This window comes from Cervus elaphus, chromosome 16, assembly GCF_910594005.1.
Source record: "Cervus elaphus chromosome 16, mCerEla1.1, whole genome shotgun sequence".
Lineage (NCBI taxonomy): Eukaryota > Metazoa > Chordata > Mammalia > Artiodactyla > Cervidae > Cervus > Cervus elaphus.
Window position 1 is genome coordinate 30,152,151 of NC_057830.1, and position 26,493 is coordinate 30,178,643.

Below are 26,493 nucleotides of genomic sequence, written 5' to 3' on the forward strand. Positions count from 1 at the left end.
TGGGTATACCAACTGCTAATGAGACTGTATTTTATGAGGTTAAAAAATGCGCTAATTTACTCAACAGACTCAAAAGACTGTTGAGTAAAGTCTTCATAAAAATTTACTCACCATCTTTGATTTTGAGTCTTTAAATTTATTCCAAAGAGTAAATATACTCTTTACTCAAAAGACTCTTTACTTTTACTCAAAAGACTCTTCACTTTTACTCAAAAGACTTCTGAGAGTCTCTTGGATTGCAAGGAGATCAAACCAGTCAATCCTAAAGGAAACCAATCCTGAATACTCAGGATGCTGAAGCTGAAGGTCCAATACTTCGGCTACTTGATGCAAATAGCCGACTCATTGGAAAAGACCCTCAAGCTGGGAGGTACTGAGGGCAGGAGGAGAAGAGGGCTCAGAGGATAAGACAGTTGGATGGCATCACAGATTCAATGGACATGAGTTTAAGCCAAGCTCTGGGAGATGGTGAAGGACAGGGAAGCCTGGCGTGCTGCAGTCCATGGGCTGGTAAACAGTCAGACACGACTGAGTGACTGAACAACAACATAACAGTCATTTGTTAAGCACCTACTATGTTTAGTTTTACTTTTGGGATATTAACCAGCCGTGCCTCAGCCCTGGGTCACTCCCACACTGGCCCTTTCTCCATCCTTAATGCAGCTGTGGCAGATGCCCGCTGGGACAGGTTCCCTACGGGAAACTCTTTCCATTTGGGGAGGGTGAGCCTACCGTTCAAATAGGCATTCTGGATGTCGATTGCCTTGGTGGACTGGTCATCCGTGGCACAGTGCGGGTGGTGGGACGGGGCCCCGAACACCTCCAGCACCCCCTTGGTGAGGCCCGGCTCGAACATCATGCTGCGGCTCCTGACGCTCACGTTCTCACAGCCGGGGTACAGGTTGTTGATGCTCACGGACACTGTGGGCCAGAGAGCGGGCACGTTAGGTCTTGCCCGCCCTGTCCCTCCCAGCCTCTGCCCTCTGTCTCCCCCTCCCTTCAGGCCAGGGTGTGTGTGTGTGTCCCTTGCACATGCTGGGCATCAATGATTCCCAGGGACATTGTGCTGATCCTGTTCGCTCCTCCTCTCGAATCCTTTCCCGTGCTTTTCCGTGCACTGAGAGGCCGACCCGATGGACTGCCTCTCCCAGGCTTGCTCGCCATTTGCCTCCAGTTAGGGGCCGCCGACGGGAGGCACTGGAGAAAAACGTTGATGCCCATTTCCCCTTGCACTGCCTGCTGCTTTTTTGATGCCAGTTGTGTTTCTGACTCTAGACTTCCCTGAGCAGCTTCTTCCCTGGAGCTCCAGCTTTCCCAGGATTGTGACTTCTTCCTCTTGCCCTTTCCGCCCCAGGGGTGGTAACTAACGTAGCCTCTGGGTGCTTCACCCTCTCTTGTGCATTCCTGTGAATTGTGTCTGTGACTTGGACCTTTCATTAAATCCCCACCAGGAGCCTGACTGATACAGGTGAGATGAGTATCAGTCCAGCACATGAGAAGTTAGATTGAAAGAAAAGTGACCTTAGACAGTAGCAGGCCATAGCATTAATTAATGCTGAATCACACAGTGAGAAAGCTATTCCTTTATAAGATCCCCTTGAAGTTTTTAAATTGCTTTAGCGGCAAGTCTCAGTTTGTGGCATTAAGTCTTTAGCATGTCTTCAATCCTTGCTAATCTCCCCTTTTAATAAGGAGGGAGTGGGTAACAGTATATGAGCTTCCCTAGTGGCTCAGATGGTAAAGAAAGTGCCAGCAATGCAGGAGACCTGGGTTCGATCTCTGGGTTGGGAAGATTCTCTGGAGAAGGGAATGGCTACCCATTTCAGTATTCTGGCCTGGAGAATTCCATGGACAGGGTAGCCTGACAGACTATACATTCCATGGGGTTGCAAAGAGTTGGACAAGATTGGGAGACGTTCACTTTCAACAGTACATAGCTAGATTTTCATCACATCACTGTTCCCTGTATCTATTTTTATTTACTGGTAGCAGTGGTATTGGCTTTCTATTCACGGAAAGGACATTAAGGATTTCATTTTCAAATCTATATAATTTAGTAAATAAAAAGAACCAGTTTTAAAGATAGTATCATGAATAATAACGGCAGAACTTTGTGGGGGATCAGTGGAATAGCACAGTTTGGGTCCCCGGGGCCATGGGCAGAGCCCTGTCCTCAGTCCTGACTGCCTGCTGGCTTGCTTCTCTCTCCAACAGACCTCAAGTAGTCTGGTGAAGGCTAGGGCTTGGGTGGGCGCATCTGGGGGCTCTGAGAGTGCATTAGGGAGGGCTCAGTGAACTAAACCATACTATACAGTCAGTACCTTTGGTCCAGAGTTAACAGTGACAGACACTGCAAGGTCATCACACCTGGGTCACCTGACTTTTAAAACTGGTGATCCAAACACAAAGACAACCCTTGTTGAAAGACCAAACATTTCAGATGGAGGTCATAGACAATAGGAATTTTCAAGAGGTTGTGGGGGAGGAGGATAAAATTGGAGCTCAAAGGCTGGGTCAGGTACAAGGGCGGAAGAAGGGGCAATAAGATGGGAAGAACTATTCATATATATGTTCTCTGCCCCACAATCTTCCCCCAGCCCTGGTATAAAAGGAAGAAACTTGGCAAACAGAAAGGTTAAAGGCCAACACTCTAGGCCAACGAGATAGACAGTTTAGTGTATTTCTTTAGAGATTGTTAGTCCAAGTCTGAGAAAAGCCATGTGACTTCCATAAGAATGGGTGTGTCTATTTTCCTGTGCTCCAAAACCTGTGTCTGGGACGGCCACTGTTAGGAATAAGTTCTGTCTTAGTAGTACTGTGGGCTTGCCGAGGAAGAGCAGACCAGGTTCGGTAAATGACAGGCACTCCTGCACCTCACTGACGGTTTTTGTTGGGAGGATGAAAATCAGGACATTGTTTGCATATGGTATTATTAAAGAACAATTTTACAGGGAAACAATAAAATCATGAGGAAAGCATTTTTGCTAACCACTGACCTCTAGTGGCAAATTTGGGAAACTCAGCAGTGGCCACAGAACTGGAAAAGGCCAGTTTTCATTCCAATCCCAACGAAAGGCAATGCCAGAGAATGCTCAAACTACCGCACAAACGCATTCATCTCACACACTAGTAAAGTAATGCTCAAAATTCTCCAAGCCAGGCTTCAGCAATATGTGAACCATAAACTTCCAGATGTTCAAGCTGGTTTTAGAAAAGGCTGAGGAACCAGAGATCAAATTGCCAACATCCGCTGGATCATCGAAAAAGCAAGGGTTCCAGAAAAACATCTATTTCTGCTTTATTGACTATGCCAAAGCCTTTGGCTGTGTGAATCACAATAAACTGTGGAAAATTCTGAAAGAGATGGGAATACCAGACCACCTGACCTGCTTCTTGAGAAACCTGTATGCAGGTCAGGAAGCAACAGTTAGAACTGGACATGGAACAACAAACTGGTTCCAAATAGGAAAAGGAGTACATCAAGGCTATATATTGTCACCCTGCTTATTTAACTTATATGCAGAGTACATCATGAGAAGCGCTGGGCTGGAAGAAGCAGAAGCTGGAATCAAGATTGCTGGGAGAAATATCAATAACCTCAGAAATGCAGATGACACCACCCTTATGGCAGAAAGTGAAAAGGAACTAAAAAGCCTCTTGATGAAAGTGAAAGAGGAGAGTGAATAAGTTGGCTTCAAGCTCAACATTCAGAAAACTAAGATCATGCCATCTGATCCCATCACTTCAGAGGAAATAGATGGGGAAACAGTGGAAACAATGTCAGACTTTATCTTTTTGGGCTCCAAAATCACTGCAGATGGTGATTGCAGTCATGAAGTTAAAAGACGCTCCTTGGAAGGAAAGTTATGACCAACCTAGACAGCATATTAAAAAGCAGAGACATTACTTTGCCAACAAAGGTCCGTCTAGTCAAGGCTGTGGTTTTTCCAGTGGTCATGTATGGATGTGAGAGTTGGACTGTGAAGAAAGCTGAGCGCCAAAGAATTGATGCTTTTGAACTGTGGTGTTGGAGAAGACTCTTGAGAGTCCCTTGGACTGCAAGGAGATCCAACCAGTCCATCATAAAGGAAATCAGTCCTGGGTGTTCACTGGAAGGACTGATGCTGAAGCTGAAACTCCAATACTTTGGCCACCTCATGAGAAGAGTTGACTCATTGGAAAAGACCCTGATGCTGGGAGGGGTTGGGGGCAGGAGGAGAAAGGGACGACAGAGGATGAGATGGCTGGATGGCATCACCGACTCAATGGGCATGAGTTTGAGTAAACTCTGGGAGTTGGTGATGGACAGGGAGGCCTCGCATGCTGCGATTCATGGGGTCACAAAGAGTCGGACACGACTGAGCGACTGAACTGAACTGACCTCTAGTGGTAAAAAGTGGAAGGCCCCGATGGAGAAGCCACTTTTGCACCCAGGTCAGAAGAGACTTCCTGCAAACACTGCTCTCTGGTAAGCATGCAGCAGCCTCCTGCAGGGCTCTTTCTGGACATTCACTCCCCCGTGGACACCAGGGGTTTCCTTCCTACAGCAGAATCACAGTTTCACAGCTGCGGCACAAAGGGAGCGTGTGCGGCAGCCACGTGCCGTGAGCGGCTGCAGCAGGTTCCCCAAGCCATGCTATACTGTCTCCTGGCTGGTGGCTCAGCCTCTAGCTCCAGCACAACGCAAAGACAAGTTTCTAAAAGCCCAGAACCTTCCTGCCACCTGAGGGATGTATATGTGCTCACGCAGGCACCTCTCCCCGGGGAAAGGAGGAAGGCCTGACCATTCTAGCGAAAGTCAGGGGTGTCTAGAGCTGGGGCACAGCTGAGCCTGGCTGCAACAGACCTCCTGCCCTAAGACCATGCTCCAGAGCAGCCTTTCCTCAAGCCTTACAGAGAAATGCTGCCCTGTCCCTTCTCCTATGGTACCCAAGGCCCCCAGAGTCTGCCGCCCTCCCCCAGCCGGGTCGCCCCAGGTGGCCCTCCTGGTGCTTCATATCTGTGCCATGTTCCGTTTTCCTGAGGTCCCCCTTCTGCTTTGTGAGGGTCAGAAAGTGACTGTTAGGCTGCCTGGTCTGGGGCTGCCGGGGTCCTGGCTTCATGTGCTGCCGCCTCCTGCCTGCACTCCACAGTCGGGGGCCTTCTGGCCCGGCACTGGGCAGGGCCGGAGAAGGAGCCTCCTGCAGAAATACAGCCTCCCAGCTCTTATCAGCCTCAGCAGGACTAGAATTAGCTGCGAGCCAATCTTGTCACCTCCAGGAACTGTCCATATAGACACTTCAGCCACCCTCAGAGCAGACCAGCCACCTGGGCACGAAGCCGGGTGAGCCTCCTCCGTCCTTGCCCAGGCCCTCTGGGAGGCTGCCTGGCCTTGGTCAGACAGATTTGGGATAACTAGGAGTGACCTTAGCCCAAGGGTCACACACACCAGTGCACTGCTGAAATGTCATTTCTGTCACAGGGAGAAATTTCAGACACAGATGTGGGGAGTCTACTCCTCAGCTCTCCCTCCCGGAGTTAGGGGGCTGGGTGGGGGCAGGGTAAAATGCAGAGCCTGGGCCCCTCGATATGGTGCTACGCCCCTCACTCCAGCCACTAACTGGCTCCAGGTAGAAATGTGAATCCAGCGTGGCCAGAGCTCCCAATTTTATTTTTTACAAGAAACCAAATAAATATCCAACTTTTAAGGTGAGATGTCTTGATTTGCAAACTCTGGAAGTTAATTCAACTTTTCTCCTTCCCCTTCCTCATACTACACAAAATGCTGCAGCTTACCAGGCTGCTGACCTCTGACCTTACATCCCTGTACCCCGAGTTACTTTTCACAGTCAGGGACACTCTTCTGGTCCAGAGCACCTGTCGTCCTTGAGAGAATCTTGTGTCACTCAGCCCCGTGACTTACATCTCTCTAAGCCCTGGCTGGAAGATGCAGTGAGATTTGCCGATAATCTAGTCATCCTGAGGGGCTTCCCTGGTGGCTCAGATGGTAAAGAATCTGCCTGCAGTGCAGGAGATCTGGTTTGACCCCTGGGTCAGGAAGATCCCCCGGAGAAGGAAATGGCAACCCACTCCAGTATTCTTGCCTGGAGAATCCCATGGGCACAGGAGCCTGGCAGGCTACAGTCCATGGGTCGCAAAGAGTCGGATATAACTGAGCGACAACTCTTTCTTTCACTTTAGCCATCCTGAGCTGTGTTTTATCGAGAATCTACTTCTGGATTCTTCCAGACATGGGAACTGATCAGAGGAAGAAGAATGGAGATCTGACTTCTGAGAAGTGAGGGTAGAGCTGTTCTCCCTCCTGGAGAGCCTGTATGTCACCTGAAGTGTGCCCAAGTGCTCCTGCAGCGTAAGTGAAGTGTGAAAGTCGCTCAGTCGTGTCCAACTCTTTTCGACCCCACGGACTGTAAAGTCCATGGAATTCACCAGGCCAGAATACTGGAGCAGGTAGCCGTTCCCTTCTCCAGGGAATCTTTCCAATCCAGGAATCGAACCCAGGTCTCCTGCATTGCAGGTAGATTCTTTACCAGCTGAGCCACAAGGGAAGCCCCCTGCAGCATAAATTCATATCTAATATGGCTAATGAAAATTCCAGATCATGGATTTGTATAGATCTCATCTCTTTGTCTGTTTCTCTCTGCCTCCCTCCCGCTGCACCTCCCAGCCTCAAGTCCTTGAGACTGGAGTGACCTTACCCACAGCAGGTGAGAATTGGCTCCCTCTAGGGGCGACACCCGGAACTGCGGGAGAAGCTCACTTGGAACCTTAAGCAAACGTTGGCAGTGTCCACAACACAGAGGCTGAACTTAATGGTTAAATCTGGAAAGCGACTGGCTTCTGAGAAGCTATAAACCTATCTTACATCCTGAAATTGAGCAAAATTACGGTGGAAAATGGAAAATGTGAGCACAAATATGCCCCAAGTCAGATGGAGTTGTAAGCATCATTAACAAGCCCTGGCTCGGGAGCCAGACACTTCATGAACTGCCAACTGTGTGACTCTAGGCATGTATCTGACCCCGCAAGGCTTCAGTAAAAGGCTGGCAAAGCTGCCAATAAAGCTGTCACGTGGGTTAAATGAGGTGTCAAACGTACCACATTTTGCCTAGTTCCTGGCACACGGGCAGGGCTCAGTTTGCATTAGCAGTATGTGTTAGCAATATTATAATCATTCTAATTATGTGTCCATGTTGGCTGTACTTCTTCCCCTCGTTTCAATCCTATTGCTGTGCTCAGAGGGAAAAAGTTGAAAGGGGCATGAAGATCTCAGTCAATGGTCCCTCACCCTACTAATGCTGCCCAGACCTCCTTCCTCATGGAGAGAGAAATTACAGAGAAATAAAACTTTGAAACGCCTGTTTTCATTCTAGGTAACAGATATGACACCTTTGTATTATGTACAGAAAGTGAATCTGAGGCACAGAGCTTCAAAAGTGACATTGTTTAGAAAGTCTCTGAAGGTCTATATTCCTATCTTTGAAAAACTTAATTCCCTTACTCTAAAAGGGGTGGGGGGAGTCAGGAAAAACAACACCCCAGACTGTTCAGCTTCCTCTTGGTCATCTCAGGTGTTTCTCCCTGGGAGGGACAGGTCACCCTGCAGTTCTGGGTGTGGACCCACTGATAATTGTGTCTGTGGGAGGTGGGGGTAGATGGCAACATCTGCTTTCCAACCAGGGTCCAGGTGAGTGGATGGACCAATTGCAAAACCATTAAGGAGACTTTCAAAACCACCACCCCACTTCCAGATACGCGTGGATGGGCCTCCCCATGCACCCAGATTTGTTTCCCTGTGTTCTCACATTCCTGGATGTGTGCACAGCATTCCAAGGAGAGAGTGTCAGGGGTGAGGACCCATCCTGGAAGCTGATATTCCATCTGTGCGGCCTTGAATCTGTATCAGCCCCAGTTCTTTGCGTCTTCAAGGGCAGAGTCCCTGAGCAGAATACGATGCGATTGTGCTATTTTATGCGTCTGTGACTGTGGACTGTGAGTTCAATGAGGCTCTTCCTTGCTAGCCTGGGGGCAGGGTGTACTTGCTGTCCAAGAGTGAGGTGGACACGGGGCCAAGAGCCAGGGGGCCCACACCTTGAAGCCACCCAGGCGGCAGGAGTTGGTCAGCCTCAGGCCAAGTGATCAAAACAAAGCCACCCCTCCTCCCCGGCTTTGACTTTGGAAGCACCCAGTGGAGAGACAAGGGCTGGTGGGGTGCATGCATACCTGCCGGCTTGGAGGCCAGGGGCGAGGGTGGGAACCGGGCAGAGTTGGTGGAGGAGAGCCGGGGCCGGCGTCTTCGGAAGAAGCTCCTCAGCAGCCCACACTTGAGAGATTCCACCAGAGTGGTCTTCCCAGACCCCGAGTGGCCGAACAGCTTCAGCTTGATTCTCGGCTGCAGGTTCTGTGTGGGTCGCAGCTGCTGGATGAAGAGTCCTCGATGCGTGTCCTGAATAGAGACGAAACCAGGCCCTCAGTCAGGGGGAAGAGCAGGCCCTGAGCAAAACGCGCATGCTGATTGCCATGGCTCAAGGGCTGACTGCCCTGCTGCTTGGGACTTCCCTGGGGGTCCGGTGGTTAGGACTCCATGCCCAGGTTCAATTCCTGGTCGGAGGACTAAGATCCCGCAAGATGGGCAGCGAGGGCAGAAGATAAACAAAAACATAAACAGCCACCAAAACAAACAAACAAAAGACCCCCAATGCATCCTTTTGGTCTGTGAGTTTTCTTTGCCTCTAAAAAAAAAAAAAAATGGAGGTAAAAGTAACTTGTAACATTAGTTTCAAATCAATGTAAATGATTTGATGTTTGTATCTATTGTGAAATGATCATCATGGTACGTCTAGTTAACAACCATCACTACCCACAGTAAAAATATTTTTTTCTTGTGATGAGAATATTAAAGATCTAGTCTCATCAACTTTCGAATGTGCAGTAGAGTATTATTAACTCTAGTCAAACGACTGTGCATTATAGCCCCAAGGTTTATTTAACTTCTAACTGGAACTCTGTACTCTAGGAGGTCTGCAATTTCTACTCATGTGGTAGACACTTCTTGTTCTGTCCCCACTGCATTAAAATTTTTTTAATGTAAAATAGACATAACATAGGCTCCCCAGGTGGCACTAGTGGTAAAGAACCTGCCGCCAATGCAGGAGACATAAGAGATGCAGGTCTGAACCCTGGGTGGGGAAGATCCCCTGGAGAAGGACATGGCAACCCACTCCAGTATTCTTGCTTGGAGAATCCCAGGGGCAGAGAAGCCTGGCAGGCTACAGTCCACAAGGTCACAAAGAGTCAGACACAACTGAAGCGACTTAGCACGCATGCAGACATAACATACAATTCACCGTTTTAACCATTTGAAAGCAGACCTTTCAGCGGCTTTTACTACATGTACAACTATCACTGCTATTTGGTCCCAAAGCACTTTCACCTGCCCTACAAGGAACCTCTATATCTATTGGTGGTCACTTCCCAGCCCTCCCTCTGCCCTGCCACTAGCAACCACCGATGTGCTGTGTCTCAATGGATTTGCCCACTTCTATTGCACTTCGATGCACGATGAACTGGGGAGAACAATTCCTGGGAAGCAGTCTAGACTGGCCTTGTTAGACCAGCCAGCACACCTGCCCCTTCTGTGTGGAAGAGTCCTACTCCTCGACGACATCCTGAAGGTACAAGATGATGAGAAGAAGGGCGTCACAAGGTACAAAGTTAAATGCTGGGGAAGGGCCTGCAGGACATGATAACATTTCTGCTGTCTTCTTTCTCAGCCCTACAGGGAGAAGCAGAAGTCTCCCCAGCCCTGGATGATGCACGGATTCACCAATAAACATTTGTGGAGGACCTCCTGTGTGCTAGAACAGGAAGGTCTACATCAGCCCCAGATCCACAGCTTTGAGGAGAGACAGACACACGAACAATGTGCTATCAAATATAGCGCGGGTGCTTTTGAAGGGATGGTGCTGGCGAGGAGCTCCGTACAGCCGGAGAACCCACCTCAAGGGCTACATGGCGGAACACTGGTCATGCCACCCTAGCTCCATCCTGGCCTCACGCACCCTCTTGGCTCTCAGCTCCCAGCTCTGTAATAACAGCCTCTGCCTTGCAGCCTGAGGACGAGTCCTTCTCCCCTACCCACGATGGCTCCCTATGCTTTAGCCTGTTAACTCCTTGTACCCTAGGAGACCTATCTTGCTGTGATCTCTCCCGGAAGTTTCCTCATGAGCAGGCTCCAGCCCACATGTGGTTCTCCATCGTGACCCCACTGGACTGGGGGGTAATCATGTGATACCCTTCCCCTCTAAAACAGAGGCCAACTTGAGGGCAGGACGGTATCCCCAGCACCTGGCTCATGTAGGACGGCCAATAAAGAGGTGCCGCATAAATGAGGTACTCAGGGTGACCCATGCAGGAATGTCTCAGAGCTCAGGCTCTGCCTTTTCCTTTCAGCATGATCTCAGGCCTGGCTGGGCCCCTGCTTCCAGACCTAAATCCTAGGAGGTGCTGATTTAGTGCTCATCTCCTCCTCCTGAGCTGTTGTTACATTTTCCACCAACAACCAAGGATGGGAGCCCTAGGGCATGCTCATGCCTTAGTAACAAACTCACAACTCTCCCGCGTTCCTTCCTCCATTTCCTCCTGGTAAACTCCGACCCATCTTTCTCGACGAGGGGAACACTGCCCAGGAGATGGCATTTTGAAGATGGATGGTGGCAGTTTCAGTTCCCAGCATTGGGGGATGCTGCTGGTGGGTGGTGGGTAGGGGGGTGATGGGCTCCTGACATGTACAAATAATGTTCTAAGTGGGAAGAATTCTCCTGAGTCTGCCTGACTTCTGAGTGTCTGCTGAGCATTTATCTAACAGAAAGACCTTGTTTGTGATCATCTGAACTTAGGACTTAACTGCATTTTAATATGACCCAGAGGGTTTTGAGAGGGTATGGTTTAATATACTGACTTTCCCAAGAGTGCAACTATTGTGTACGTTGGTGGAATTATACACACATCCTTTTCCGCTTAGTCTTTCAGAAGCTCTGATCCCCACTTCTAAAATGTCAGCCTGTTGCTGCTGTTTCGAGTTGCTGTCCCTCCAACATCCACGGCATCTGTAGTGTTACATTCGGTGATTCTGTGGATGGGCCCAAGCGTCTGTCAAGTTAACAACGCCTCCTCATCGCCTGTGCTCTGCAATCACATACTGAAACACATTCTATGATACCACATGTATATTACTTTGATGTCTTTGTTATATTACAGTTAGGCCATTCTGTTGATCTTTTAAAATTACCTCAGTAGGTACACTGTTATCTTTGAGTTTTATTTCAGGACAGTAATGGCAGCATCACACTATGTACATTATAAAGCAGGGGTCCCCAACCCCCCGCCAGTCCTTGGTCTGTTAGGACCCAGGAAGCGCAGCAGGAGGTGAGCAGCAAAGCTTCATCCACTGCTCCCCAGGGTTCGAATTACTGCCCGAACCACTCCCCTATCCCAAAGGTTGGGGACCACTGTTTTAAAGTATTGGTTCTCCTAAGGTTGGAAACCATAGTTTGGACAGTGATGTGTAGAACATGAGGTTGTCCTTATTGGGTTTCTTCTTTTAACCTCAAATCTCAGCAGGTGCTGAGACAAAACTCTGCATTGGGTGGAAAGGGCTGGAGTATCTTGCCAGCCCTTCCCCTGAATTATGACCCAAGTCAGCACAGGAGTTGAAAAGTTCTGAGGCAGTTACTCATTGGGGTGCTGCTGATCAGGCAAGAAGAAATGGGGCACTGGCATCTCCCTGATGCCATTTACTGTGGCAGATGAGCCCACGAACCCTGAAGCCAATCTACCACCTTTCATTATAATTTCATCTTCAAACCAGCCCTTCTGTCTTCAAGTAGTGCGTGCTGCATGCTAAGTTGCTTGTCATGTCAACTCTTTGCGACCCTATGAACTGTGGCCCCCAGGCTCCTCTGACAATGGGATTCTCCAGGCAAGAACACTGGAGTGGGTTGCCATGCCCTCCTCCAGGGGATCTTCCCAACCTAGGGATCAAACCCACATGTCTTATGTCTCCTGCTTGGCAGAGGGGTTCTTTTCCACTAGCACCACCCACTGTACAGTGAGTGTCTGAATTTTGAGCAGCTCCCTCCTTTAGGAGTATCTCATGAATAAATAAAAAAGTTCTCCACCTAGTCCATGACACATGGCTAACTAACACAGACAGATTCTTTGCGTGAAGCCAGTATGTGCTTCTCCTGAGATGGGGCAAAGGCAGAAAACCTGCTTCTGGCTTTAGTCCCATTATTGAATCTGGGGGCATTACCCATAGCATTGCTCTATTCTGTCTGTTCCGTGTCCTCTGATCCTGACACTGGGGTGTGTCTGGACCACTGGGATGTGTCAGGCTGGGCCAACACATCTGTCCTGTGTGAAAGAGTGAGGGCACCTCTTTTCCCCCTGCACGAATCCCGCAGGTCTGAGCCCAAGTCTGAGCAGACTGTGGTACCCTCGGACACAGGTGTTACCCCGTTGCTTCCAGCAGCTGCTCTGAACCAACGTGGGCTTGTCCCCCGCCACTGCGAGAGGGTGTGTCTCGGCCTTGCTCAGTGCTGCCTGGGTTGAGAGCCCTCCTTGCTCCTTCCAGTTCCACTCAGGGCAGTGGTGGGCTAGCAGTGGCTGGTGATCTGTCTGCCTGCTTCCCAAGTCAGCCCCAGAAATGGAGGAAAGAGGGAAGAGGGGCTGGTGACGGTGGGCTGTGTCAGTCTGGCTAGTCCAGGATGAATAAGAATCCTGCAAGGTCAAGTTTAGAGGAATTCTCCCACCTTTGATATCTGAGCAAACTCATGATGCCCAACATTGATATCTGAGCACCTGCCCTGCCCTGCCTTCAGCAAGAATCCTGATGAGTATTACAATATTTAAACCTTCCTATGTTCCTGCGGCCTCAACATCCCCACAAACAGAGGATGTGAGCGCCAGCCCAGGTGCACCCGCGTGTAAGTGGGCTCAGCCACAGGTTCCCCTTCCTACCCTCCCACTGTGACCCCAGTGACACGCCCTGCACCTTTCCTGTGTACCCACCCTGACCCCAGGAAAGCACTTGCCCCAGCGGCTCTCTGCTTCCCCCTGCTTAACTGAGTCTGAGCTCCGTGACCCAACTCCAATCCTTGTCTCTCTGGGACCAATGATATAAACAACTGCATTTCCCCCGAGCCTCCTTTCCCTCTCCTCTTGTGGCCTCAGCTGGCTGACCATCTCATGAAAGAATCCAAGGCATGGGTCTAGCAAGAAACCCCTTAGCCTTTGGGTTTTGTCTTAGTGATTTTCCCTCCATGAACACCACCCAGTTCCTTGGTTGTAAATCCCCGCTTGTCCTTGTTGAAGTTGGGGTTGAGCTGATCTCTTTCCTCTGCTCCACACCCACTGCAGTACCCCCAAATAGTCAATCCTACTGTCTTCAACAAGGGTCCTGAAGTATTCTTTCATGAACATGCCTAGGAGTTGCGACAGATGCATTTTCTGTCTGCAGCAGTAACTTCCAGGTTTGTATCTTCCAGCTTACGCTGGGCTTTCACTCACATTCCTCGTTAAACCGCAAAGAAACCTTTGTGGTTAATGTGGTCATTCTCCCTTTCAGATGTGGAAACCAAGGCTCAGAGAGGTCAAGGCCCTTTCTTGACCAAGGAGAAGACAGAACTAGGTTTCCTTTCTATCACTGCTGTCCCTGACAGGGAGGTGATGGGTTTCTAGAAGGGGAGTGGGGAGCAGGGAGGAGTAAACAAGGATTTACAAAGTTGAGAACAGAAACTCAAAGCTGGGTTGTGCTTCAGTTATTAGTCCTAGGACTATGAACATCCAACAAGGGCCATTTCCGTTTCATTAAGAAAACACTTCCCAGTTAGTGCAGAGTCCTGATTTAAAGTAAGGCTTATAAGTCATTGCTATGAAAAGGGTCAGCAGGATAAGCGTGCACCCTGCCTCCCCACTCTGGATTGCACGGACAAAGGGTACACTCGGGCACCTCATTTTTCCTAAGCAAATGAGTTGGACTGCTGGCCTGTGTTAATAGGCTCCATGCCCTTGGGGAGCATCTTTTTTTTTTTTTTTTTAATTAGAAATACAGATTGAACCTTCTTCTGCAGGGACTGCGTTCATGTCAGAACCCATCACTAGCTCTCATGCTGTTTCCCAAATATAACAATCCTCAAGAAATCTTGCTTTGTCCAAGAAAACACTGCTTCATGGGACTGAGAGCTCAGCTTTTAAAGTGTCCTTGATTCTGGGACGATCATACAAACACACACACATTCTCACCTTTCAAGTGGAGATGAATGGCAGGCAGGTGAGAAAAATATTTCGAGGGCCAAAGAAAGGGGTCTAGGGGTTGCAAGCCATCCCACATTCCTGCTCTCTGCCCAGGGCCTTCACACATCTCCCTGCCCTCCCTTCCCTTGCAGTCAGGACCTGCTGGCCTGGACTGGGAGGGACTCTCACCCTTTACTTTGCCCTTGGGAAGATGGGCTGGGAAACTGCTTAAAGTCTAGGACAAGCAGAATATACTGGAGTCTTCAGTCCAAGGAAATCTAACCCCATCCTTGAGGAGGGCCCCTCCCTGCTGGTGCTCTCTAAGAACCATGAAGAATCTGAACACAGAATTTGAGACAGCCCTCTGCGACAGAGGTGTGGTACTGGAGAAGACTCTTAAGAGTCCCTTGGACAGCAAGGAGATCAAACCAGTCAGTCCTAAAGGAAATCAACCCTGAATATTCATTGGAGGGACTGATACTAAAGCTTCAGTACTTCGGCCACCTGATGCGAAGAGCCAGCTCATTAGAAAAGACCCTGATATTGGGAAAGATTGAAGGCAGGAGGAGAAGGGAGAGACAGAGGATGAGATGGTTGGATGACACCATCGACTCAATGGACATGAGTTTGAGGAAACTCCCCGAGACAGTGAAGGATAGGGAAGCCTGGTGTGCTGCAGTCCATGGGGTCACAAAGTGTCACAAAGACACTGAGTGACTTAACAACTCTGCAACAAGAAGTTTCTGACATCTCTCTCCTGCCGGTGGGTGGTGCACTTCCACTTTTCACCATTAGGTGTCGCACCAGGGACGAGTGGCGTGCTCAGATGAGCGTCTGTCCCCAAGAAGGCAGCTTCCAGCAGCCTTCGTGTGAGTGCCCTCCAATGCATACTCTGGTTTTGATGCAGAGAGGGGGCAAAGAGAGGTACAGAGCGTGCTCCTGATTAGCTCGAGAAGGTGGAAGAATGTGGATTTCTTTGGAGGCAGAGTGTGGTCTGTATTTAACAGAAGCCCCAAGATGCCCCAGTGCCCAGTCTGGTCAGGCCCTCACTGGCCGGGCCAGGGTAGCGTGAGCAGGGACACTGCCCAGAGGAGAGGAGGGTCGGGACTTCTGGGCTCCCTAAGTCCTGACTCATGCCTCAAAATATTCTCGTGTGTCCCGCCCCCCTCGCCCCCACAGGCTGGTGGGTGTGGCTGGGACGCGGCAAGGCCTCGCGTGCAGGCTGGGAAGGTGGGAGGGGAAGCAGCGGGGACCCTGAGGAACCAGACCCTGAAACCAGAACTCAGGCTCCCAGGTGGGCACAGAGGGGCCTTTGTGAAAGTGGGAGGCCAGAACGTCCCCGTTAGCTTTAACCACATACTTCAGATATTTACACAGGAAAGCAGGCTCTCATTTGTATCCCTGCCCCGAGCTCACAAAGCAACAGCCTGAAGAGCACCAGTCCAAGCAGCCGTCCCATCTCGCCTGGCTGCCAGGACCACCTTCTCTCTGGCTTCTGGGTCTGAGCAGTCAGAGGGAAATCCCGAGGCAGGAGGAGAAGGGGCCGACAGAGGCCGAGATGGTTGCATGGCATCACCGACTCAATGGACATGAGTCTGAGCAAACTCTGGGCGCTGGTGAAGGACGGGGAGCCCTGGCGTGCTGCAGTCTATGGGGTTGCAAAGAATAGGACACGACTGAGCGACTGAACAATTTACTTAACGCACTTGGGCCAGTACCTGGTCATCTTTCCAAGCCAGGCCTACCTTTCTGCTCACCTCAGGCACCGTCCTCTGCCCCAACAATCACACTCAAACTCTGCTGCTAGCCCCATCGCTCCCTCCTTTTTGATCTATTTCTAACTCTTTACTTTCTCAGGCCTGTTTCACTCACTGCTCCCTCTGCCTTCTCCTCTGGCCGGTTCCTGTAAAGAACCTGAGGGTCTCTGTTGTGACTGCCATGTACGCCTCTAGAAACCAGCCACAGACAGGAGTAAATAGAGGGGTGTAGCTCTGTTCCAATAAAACTTTATTTACAAAAGCAGGTGAGGGGCCGGTTTTGGCTCTATGGTCATTGTTTGCCACCCCCCTGACCTATCTCACATTTTTATTATTTGTTTATTGACTGGTTTTGCCTCTTTCCTTCCCTTGGTCTCTCATAGTTCTTGACCTATGGTAGACACTGTGATTATCTTTTAAATGAGTATTCTTTGGTAACTGCATTGCCTTTTGAAGCCCTGGTGAACCCTGGTGTGAAATGAAAATATCTCCTGCCATATTAATAAACAAGAAATGTCACAGCCATCAGTGATTTCTGGCCTCCAAAGGTGAATGAGAGCTCCCAAAAGTGCAGATGCTGCCACCCCCAAGGGTGATTGCTGAGGAGCTGGGGGAATGCAAGAAGCAAGGTGAACAAGGAAACAGGATTGGCCCCAGAAAGCTGAGGTGCATTTGAAAGGAATGAATTCAGTGAGCCCAGAAGCTTGCATCTCCCCATACATAAGATGCTAAATTCCTTAACTTGATACCCAATCTTTGATGTTCAAAATGCTTGCTCCCTTTGTTACAAAACTGTATATAGCCTGACTTCCCCTCCTGCCTCTTTGGAGCAGTTTTCTCAGAACTACTGAGATGCTGTCTCCCTGGCTCAGAGTCCTAAACATTCCCACCAAATAAAATAACTCTACTTTCGCATTCTGACTATATTTTTTAGTCAACACCGGTTCCTAGTTTCCTTTCTTCCAGCACCTTCTACCCCCTGGCAATTCAGCTTTCACTTTCTCATCGGCAAAGTGACTAAACAGCAGATTGATGGGAGATTGAGAGCTATCTCCCGTCTGGGAAAGATAGATAAGAGAATGGAGTGGTGACGTGGCTCTCTGCACGTGGCAGGATGCAATTAGACCCACAGGATGGGAGCAGCAACTCTTAATTATGCAAATGCAGTTTACTTGTGATGAATTCTAAATTTTGGGCAAGCTCCCAACTTTGTCCTATTTTTTTCAAACTATTCCTGGGCATCTTTTTTCACCATCTAGTCTCAGACTCAGGAAAAGCAACTACTTTTAATATTAGTTTACAGGAAAGCTGATTAGAAGGACAATCAAACAAAATAAAAATAAGCTGACTCCTCAAACCCCTTAAAACTAGTGTTTTAAAATCAGGAAAGAATAGGCCTTGATATGATAGCAAAAATGGATGCCAGTACAAAAATCTGAGTGCAACCCCCCTCCCCGCCTGTTATAACAAGCTCCTCTTTTTCTAGGAGGAGAACTGGTTTGGCTAAGTAACCACAGAGTTCTTGAGCAGGTTTGGAGGGCTGAAGGGGGCTTTATTTAGCAGTGGGGGTGAACACAGAGGACAGTAGAGGGTGCAGCTCCTTATAAGAAAGTGATACCTATCATGCATGGAGGAGCTAAGGGGGCCTCCAGAGACCCCTAAAGCAATGGTGTGCTGGGAAACCAGCTCAGTGCAGGGGATGGCGGGGGGAGTGGGCTGGGGTTTCAGGCAAAAGGTGAAGCCTGACCAGTGTTTGCTGATTCCTGTGGTGTAAATACCACTACCACAGCTGATTTCAGCCCCGAATGTGACGGCACTGAACATGCAGTTGGGGAAAGATGTGTGTGGTGGGCTCTCCCAGACATTACCAGGGACGCCTGCATGCCACCACCCCGTCATCTCCTGTTGAACTGGGTCAGAGAGGAAGATGTGCTGTGTTCTTCCTTCCCTCACAAGCCCCAGCTCGGCTGCTGTCTCCCCTACCTGCCCGGATGCGGACGCACTGGCCGCAGGTCTCACCTCCCATGGTCACTCTCCTCCAGCCCACCCTCTGCTGCCCCATGCAGGTCAACAAGATGACTTTGGTTCTGTTTTCAGAAGAGCAAGCTCCATGGCTTACCCTTAACAGATGTTTAAGAACACGTTCCTAGGCTTGACAACTGGTGAGAGGTGAAAACACAGGGAGCATTTCTGTTGCTAATTTGGCCCTGAGAAACCAAATGGCAGAGCAACGCACCTTATGGCCAACCCCTGCTGCTGTCCCAGACACAGACTTCACCCAGTGACTGCGCTTAGGGTGCGTGTGGGGTGGGTGGGCAGAGGGTGGCACCACCCCTGGGGGTGTTAGGAAAGGTACAGAGACAGTTTTTTGGTTTTCACAATGAATGTGGGAGGGGATGCTTGACATTAGGTCCTTGGGGGTCCTTGCATCCTGCAAGGACAGGAAGGTCCACCCACCCCCAAATTCTGACAGCATCCTGGTAAGAAACACTACAACCTGGAACAGAAAATGACACTGAAAGAAATGGTGATAAAATGCCCCTCAGTGTAAATCACCTTCTTCCGTTCCCCTCACCCTCTGTACAGGGTGGTGGGCAGTCTCTTGCTGCAGATGATCCAGGTTACGATTGCAAACAAATCGCCTTTCTTGGCTTTCTCTGCAGGTAGAGCCTGCTCCTTGAGGCAACCGCCCACGAGTCCTCTGCGATGCACTCTCCAGGGACACATTGGGACATCATGATCATTTTCAAGAACCAAGTTCCAGTGCTGGGTGTCCCGAAATCCCAAGCAGTTATTTATTTTGGGATTTACTTTTTTTTAAAAGATAGAGGATGGTTAGAAATGTTTGGCAGTCAACTCCTCCCTTTCTGGCTAATGGGAAAGCTGAGGTCTAGAGTCGTTTGAAGGCATGACTAAAGCAAATGATTACGTAGATCTTGTCGAACATGAAGCTGGGGAGACACTGCTAAAGGGTCCAGGGCTCTGCATTACCTCTAGGGAAGTGACCCGTGTCTGCCACCAAGCGGGTGATCCCACTGGAGGGAAGGATCATCCTGGGCTGTTGAAGAATTGACTCTGAAGGAGTCCTGAGCCCCTGATCAAGCCTTGGAAGCAGGCATTTCTGTTTTGGTCTGGGTCTCTGCTCTGTAATTAGCATGTTGCTTAACCTCGTGGAGACCGGGTTTCCTGCAGGAACATCCGCATCTCAGGGATGTAAAATTACAGTGCTGTCACACACACTGAACATCAACAGTGGCTGTTACTAAAAACGACTCTCAAACGTACCCTGCCACGGCTGTCATTGCTGACACCCCAGCATCTGCTCCTGGGGGCTGGGTCACAAGAGGGGGCCCCCACGGAAACCTCCATGGTTCCCCTGGACCTGGAGGGTGGTCTGCAGGATGCGAGCTAGGATGCCGACTGTGGCAAACACACGGTGTTCACGGCGGGCAGGCACTGCTCTAAGGACATAGTTTACACCACCCGCCTGGCCCTCACCACCATCCTGTGAGTAGCACACTGTACTCACCCCATTTAGCAAACAGGGAAACTGAGGCCCAGCCTGATAAGCAGATTGCTAGTTCACCCAGCATGAAGGTGTGGCAGAGCGGGGACTCCTGAGTCTGTGCTCTCAGCCTTTACCCTATATTTTGCCTCTCAAGGCAAAGACAAGAGGGGAATCTCCCAGTAGATTCTGGGCTCCAAGAGGGATGATGTACTATATTCACAGGCATCGTAATGACTTTCTTTATCTCCTTACAAAAATCATAGGATAATGGTAAAAGACTAAACGCTGTAATATTCCTTTTCCACCCCTCTTGAGAAAATCTAGACATCAAAAAGCAAAAGTACAAATTAATGGAAGAAAAAAAAAAGGAAAGCCCCAAACTGGGACCGTGCAAGAACCCATGCCACACCAAATTCAAAATTCCAGTCTGGAGACCTCCACCCTTCCCTGAAGTGCATGTGGCAGTTCACTTACTATTTATATTCCTAATGATAAAAGTGGCTGAAGCACAGCAAGAAATACAGGAATCAGATAACGGGAAAAAGTGCTTTGAGCCCCACCCGTCCAATCCACCCAACCGTGGCTAACTTGTAGAGTGCTCTCCTTCCTGTCTTTTTTAATGGCATTTGTCTGTGGTTTCTGACCTGCTGTAATGGACATCTGGGCTTGTATCTAGCATAGCAACGTTTTTAAATAAAAGTATCTTCCTAAGGGGTAGATGGGCACTAAAATACAGCACAGTCCAAGGAAGAGCCTTGTCCCTTGGCCAGAAGAGGGTGTTTCCTGGGGCGACCATTAAACCATGGAAGATCATGGCTTGCAGCTGATCTCTGCTTTAAGATGAACAGGCTGCTCCTTTCCCTGGAGAACTGCTGTGTAACAGATGTTTCTGAGATGATGAACTGCACTCCAAGCCAAGAAAGTAAGAGGCAACAGTACTGTCCAGAGTGCTACGCTTGTGAGAGGGGTTGCCCGTGCACCAACCGAGCCCACAAAACACCCGCAAGGACGACGCTGGGCTCAGAGCAGGACGATGGCGCCAGGGGAGGCAGGCAGGTTAAAATCCTGCTTTGTGGAATTCGGGAAACCTCAGAATACCTGACTCAGCATGTTTATATACCTGCTAAGGTATTGAGCCTAATAAAGTGTTTCTTCCTAATAGTGGACCATACTAGAGGTATTCACTGTAAAAATGTGTACTCACCCAAACTGTGGAAAGGCCAGATTTGCTTCGGTTTCTTTCCACGATGAATGAATATTATAATGGGGAATCAATTTGAAACAGCCCTTATTATGGGACTTCCCTGGTGGTCCGTTGGCTAAGACTCTGTGCTCCCAATGCAGGGGGCCTGGGTTTGATGCCTGGTCAGGGAACTGGATCCCACACGCTGCAACTAAAACCCGGTGCAGCCAAATAGATAAATATTAAAAAACAAACAAAAGATACTGTTTATATTAAAAAAAAAATCCCTTAAAGTGTGATAATCTGTCTATAAACATAGAATTCTATACTCAAATCCAGGGGTCCCTACAATAAAATCCAGCAAAAGTCAGAGGTTGCAAACTGGTGGCCTCTGAGTCAATCTGGTCGGAAGTCGTGTTTCACTTGGCTGCATATCACTTCAAATGAAGTGAATTTTAAGTTTAGGAGATTTTATGCGAAAGTTCATTGTTGATTTGCTGACAGGCTCATAGGTTCCTGCAACCCTACCCTACGCTCCCCCCCCCCCCCCAACCCCGGCCTCTTGTTTTGCTTGTAAACAAAGTTTTCCCTTGCTTTTCTAGTCCAAATTCTCCCTCACAGAGATAGTCTGTGGTGGCACAGAGTGGGAGAACATGAAGTCCAGAGTTAATTTAAGTTTTTCCTCTAAGAACGTGTGAATAAGGCGGGACCTTTTCCCGGAAATTCTAGATCAAAGGGGAGACTGAATCCCAGCAGTGGCCTGGAGGATCTCAGTGTTTATCAGTTCACAGACTCCCAAAGCACAAAGGTGTGAAAGTCCATTATCTTCCCCGGCCAACTCCAAGCACTGAAATCACTGCAACCTCTGCATGTGTCCCCTTGCCCTTCCCCTGTAACCAGGACCAGGGGTCACTATGACAATTCAAACTTTTAGTAGCTGTGAAAGTTAAGACATTTTTATCCCTCCCCCAGGGGCACTTTTCAATTTCTATGGCAGGATCTTTGTAGGATACCCTGAACTTATTTTAAATAATACTTTTTCATGAACACTTAAATTAACTCAGTAATTTTTAAAATTTCTATAACATTTTCCTTTTTTAAAAAAAAATTATCATGTGATTATTATAGGAAGTTTGGAAAAACCAGTTATGTTTAAAGAAGAGACTGTTAATTAAGAAAGCAAAACCCAAAGACATCACTGTTAACATTTTCTATGTATTTTAAAAAACATAGCTGGAATTATAATGTGCACATAATTCATCTGCTTTGCAGCCTAGGAACATCCTAAACATTAAATTCCTGTTACTAAAACATCTTCAAGAACATTTTAAAGGCCAAAATCCATTCCATTTTATAGCTGTATGACAGTTTATCTGACATTATTCTTGGTCATCCAACATTTACAATTTTTATTGCCAATTTTTATAAATAACACTGCAACAGACATCTTTGTGCATACAACTTTTTTAAAATGCCTTTCTTTCATTTCTTTAGGATAGAGTCACAGACAGAGAATCCCTAACTTAAAGGGTGTGACTATTTTGAAGTCTCTCAGTACACACTGCTGTGATGTGGGCTGAAACGGCATACCTGCATTCATTTATTTTTGTCATGTCTTCTTAAACCTTAAGCCATGATGTTGGATAAGCTGGAGCATATGTGATATTTTGGAGCTTGAAACATTAAGAAAGAAAGAAGCAGGGTCGGCTTTTTCATTTCCCCTCTACTTCACAGGGGGAAGGTTATTATAGGCAGGGTGAGAGGAGGAAAATCGGGCACAGACACCGCAAAAAGAGGCCAGTGATTTCCAAGTCCTAATACAGAAGAAGAAACCAGAGAGATAGCCGACACGTTTATGCAAATTGATAAGCAAACCACAGCCCAGGACAGGTGCCTTTTGGTACCACCTGTGTGTCCAACAGAGTGTTCATTTTCAGCGATTATAAGGGACAAGACAGAATTTTTCACATAAAAAGCACAGAGCATTTCAGAGCACAAAATTTCTCACCTTTCGGAGTCTTGTGAGGAGACCAGCTACATGTTCATGCTGTTCCGATTTCGCAAGATCTTCTGCTGTCTTTCCATCCTGTTGGAGATAAATGATTAGTTTTTTCCTTCACTGCAGAGAACTGTGTGTTCCACACACCAACATCACCTTCTGAGACAGAAACAGTGTAACAGGCATCAGAAGCAAATAAGGTGGACAAAAAGACCCTGTCCTGAATTATTCCCTTTTCTGTGGAATCCTTATTTCACTGATTGTCCAGGAAAGGAGGATGAGGAAAGTAGGAAAAAAAAAAACATGCATTGGTGCTTGAGGTCCAAAGGCAAGATGTCTCAGGTCCACAGGCTTTAATCAAACCAGGCACCTCATTAGCAGGCAGATTACTCTGCATCCTGAACCTCCCTCCAATTAGGCCAACGATAAAGACTGTCATTAGCTGTCAAATTCTAGTTAGTGGAAGCTAATGTCTTAGAATCCTTCCAGGGACAAACCTCTGCACTCCTATCAAGCTAGTTACTGGTTAATTACTGTGCATTTCAAAGAAAAGGCTGAGTTTTACAGACAATTTGGATCTGAAGATCTTCAGTGAAACATAAAAGGGGGAAATAAGGGTCCACGGCAATTCAGTGTTTGCATTTTAATTGGAGAATTTTCACAGGGCTGCAGTTTCATACTGAACAAATTTGTTTCCAGGCTGTGAACATGCACGATGACAGCTAACGTTTTCCAAGCGCCTCCTCATAGTGTCAGAGCGTTGGGCGTAGTAACCTCCGAGGTGCTCCCGGGCGGTGGGAACGCTGGTTGTTCACCCACCACAGAGCAGGGATCGGAGACTGAGGGACTGCTCTGCTGCAGCTTAGGAATCATTACAAATTTAAAAGTAGAAAAGATGAGAAGCAATTTCCAAAGAGATAAAAGCAATATTTCTTAAATGAGAAGACTAAGCAGCCTTTGGCCCATCTGTCAGTGTTTACTAGGGACAGTTCAAGCACCATTCCTGAGGAAGCAGGGGGATGCCTGGATCTGCCTGACGGCACACCTGCCAATCTCGCAGCCCAGGTCACAATCCCAACCAGCACATCATCTCAGCCTTGGCACTGTTGACATTCTGGCCAGGACAATTCCCTCCCATGGGAGGCTGTCCTGTACACTGTGAGATGTCAAGCAGTACCCTGGTCTCCACCACTAGACACCAGCAGATTTCCCCCGTACCAGCTGTGCCAACCCCGCATCTCTAAGCTGTGCTTAGTTGCTCAGTCATGTCTGACTCTTTGTGACTCCCAGGGACTGTAGCCCACCAGGCTCCTCTGTCCAGGCAAAAATAATGGAATGGGTTGCCATGCTCTCCTCCAGTGGATCTTCCCAACCCAGGGATCAAACCCAGGTCTCCCACATTGCAGGTGGATTCTTTACTGTTTGAGTTACACGGGAAGCCCTTTACCATCTGAGCCACAAGGGAAGTCCAGTGTCTCTGGACATTGCCAAATGTTTCCTGAGCAGTGAAACTGCCCAGTTGAGAAGTATGGTCACAGGCTGTGGTCGGAGCTCTGGTGGGTGCTCCCAGGAGGCGCGCTCTACACTCATGCTGCCCACCTCTCTCTGCCCACTCCCCGCTGTCAAGTCCTGCAGAGGCCCCCGTGGGCAGACAAAAGCTTCTAGTTTGCTTTGGGGTGAATGAGGTAAGTTGTCAGACACCGCATCCAAACAAGGGGGTCATACCAAACTGCCTAGGTCCTTACTGACATGATAAGGACAGGCCTTACTTCTCAAACCTCATGGCACCCTGGAATCACTGGGGTCTTTAAGAACTTCTGCTGCCTGGTTCCTACCCGCATACTCAGCTTCTACCTTTCTGAGGTGTGACCTGGACATCAGGGTTCTAAGCCTTCCCAGGTGATTCTATTGTGCAGCCAGTAGAATGGCTTCCAACTAAGGCAATGGTTCCAACAGGTTTTGGAACCATTGCCTCAGTTGGAAGAAACCTGAGCCCCAACTTAAAATCTTCTGTCTTCTGCTGTGACTGACCATAGATTTCTCTCAAAGGCCTTAGACCTGCATAGCACACAGACACAGGATGTTTGTTCACTGGCAAAGTTACTATCTGCTTTCAAGTCTCTCAAATGACAGGAAAACTCCACCAATAATTCCTTATGTTTGTATTGTACTTTACAGTTTGCAAAAAGTATTGCTCTGAAGGACACTGTTCAGCTTCCAAAAGAACTCTTTGCCAGTGTTTGGAAAGAGGCTGAACTCCAGAGTGAGAAGCACCAGATTTAATTCAGATTCCGCCCCTCCCAGACTCTGTGGTCAGTCACTTGGCCTCCTAGAGCCTGGGTTTCTTCATCCATGAGATGAGAAATGACAATCTACTGCAAAGGTTCTTGAGCAGATTAGAGAAAAACAAACAAATGAAGCACCAAGAGCAGAAAAAGCAAGCGGCAGTCATTAACAAAAAAAGAGCTGACAGTGTCCCCAACGTCCCCCTCCCCATCTTTCCGTCCAAGAAGGACAGGGGTAGGAGCTAGATCCCCTCATCCCAGTCTCATGCTAAGCAAGGTGCCAGCTCTGAAGCTGGCTCACAAGTGAGCCCAGCACTTTCTGCCTTCCTTGTCATGCACAGTGGTCTAGGAGGCTGACATCGTTGAGAAGGTGACCTTTGAGTCAAAACCTGAAGGTGAGAGAGGAAGCCATTTGGATACCCAAGGAAGTTTTGCAAAAGGAAAACAAAAGCAAATAACAACAACAACAACAAAACAGCAAGTGCAAAGGCCCTGAGACAGCAGACATAGCAAGGCTTGGTCCCAGTGCTCAGGGGTCAAACAGGGCTGGAGATACCGGATGCAGGTCTGAGTTCCCAGGTGCAGCTGCAGCCATGGGGCTTCTGAGAGGAGCAGGGGGCAGAGAGTGGGAGGGTAGCTGGCCAGGTGGGGTGGAGCAGCAGCAAGAAGACCTAGAGCTGGAGGAGGACAGCAGAGGTGGGAGGGGAATAAGGGCAAGCAGGATTTTCTTATCCAAGGCAGGGGTGGGTGTCAAGGAAGAGATAACTAGATGTGACTGCCGGCTCCTAGGTGAGAAAGACATCAAAGAAAGGCAAGGAAGGAAATGCTTAGAGAACTACAAAGTCAGAGTGGGGCTTACACTCGGGGTGAGGGGTTGGGGTGCACTGTGGCTGGGAGCTTCTGGGGTGGCCTCTGAAGTTGTTTCTAGATCTCAATGGGGCTACAAAGGCGTTTGTCAAATTCACCAAGTTCTTTTGTCCCTGTCCTTTCTTAACCAGAAAATCTGTCTTATTTTACAACAAAGAAGTTTTGAGGGGCTTCCCAGGTGGCTCAATGGTAAAGAATCCGCTCACCAAGCAGGAGACATGGGTTCGATCTCTGTGTCAGGAAGATCCCTCGGAGGAGGAAATGGCAACCCACTCCAGTATTCTTGCCTGGGAAATCCCAAGGACAAAGGAGCCTGCTGGGCTCTACGGTCCATGGGGTCGCAAAGAGTCAGACATGACTTAGCGACTAAATAACAACAAAAAAGCGAGGTGACTCCCTCTGCTGAGTCTCAGGGATTCAACGACAGACTGTGGCGGGTAGAGGAGAAGTGGGAAGCAAGGAAAAAGAGAACCAGACAGTCAGAAGACTTTCCAGCCATCCTGGCGGAGGACAGGCTGGGAGAGGAAAGATAGCCGCTAGGGGGCGCTGTAGGGTCGAGGGCGGTGGTGCTGACCGGGAAGAACTGTGCAGTCAGGCAGAGG

At 48.7% G+C, this 26,493-nt stretch overlaps 1 protein-coding gene across 6 annotated transcripts in view; it reads right to left on the bottom strand.

Moving 5' to 3' along the window:
* DAPK1 (death associated protein kinase 1) overlaps positions 1 to 26,493 on the bottom strand; it is a 205,739-nt gene that overhangs the window by 12,824 nt on the left and 166,422 nt on the right. For all 6 annotated transcript variants that reach the window (XM_043927569.1, XM_043927564.1, XM_043927567.1 and 3 more), the window contains exons 19-21: positions 22,749 to 22,826; positions 8,221 to 8,443; positions 733 to 921 (exon numbers count right to left, since the gene is read on the bottom strand). In XM_043927569.1, coding sequence (XP_043783504.1) covers positions 733 to 921; positions 8,221 to 8,443; positions 22,749 to 22,826 — 490 coding nt within the window. The remainder of the gene's footprint in view (positions 1 to 732; positions 922 to 8,220; positions 8,444 to 22,748; positions 22,827 to 26,493) is intronic.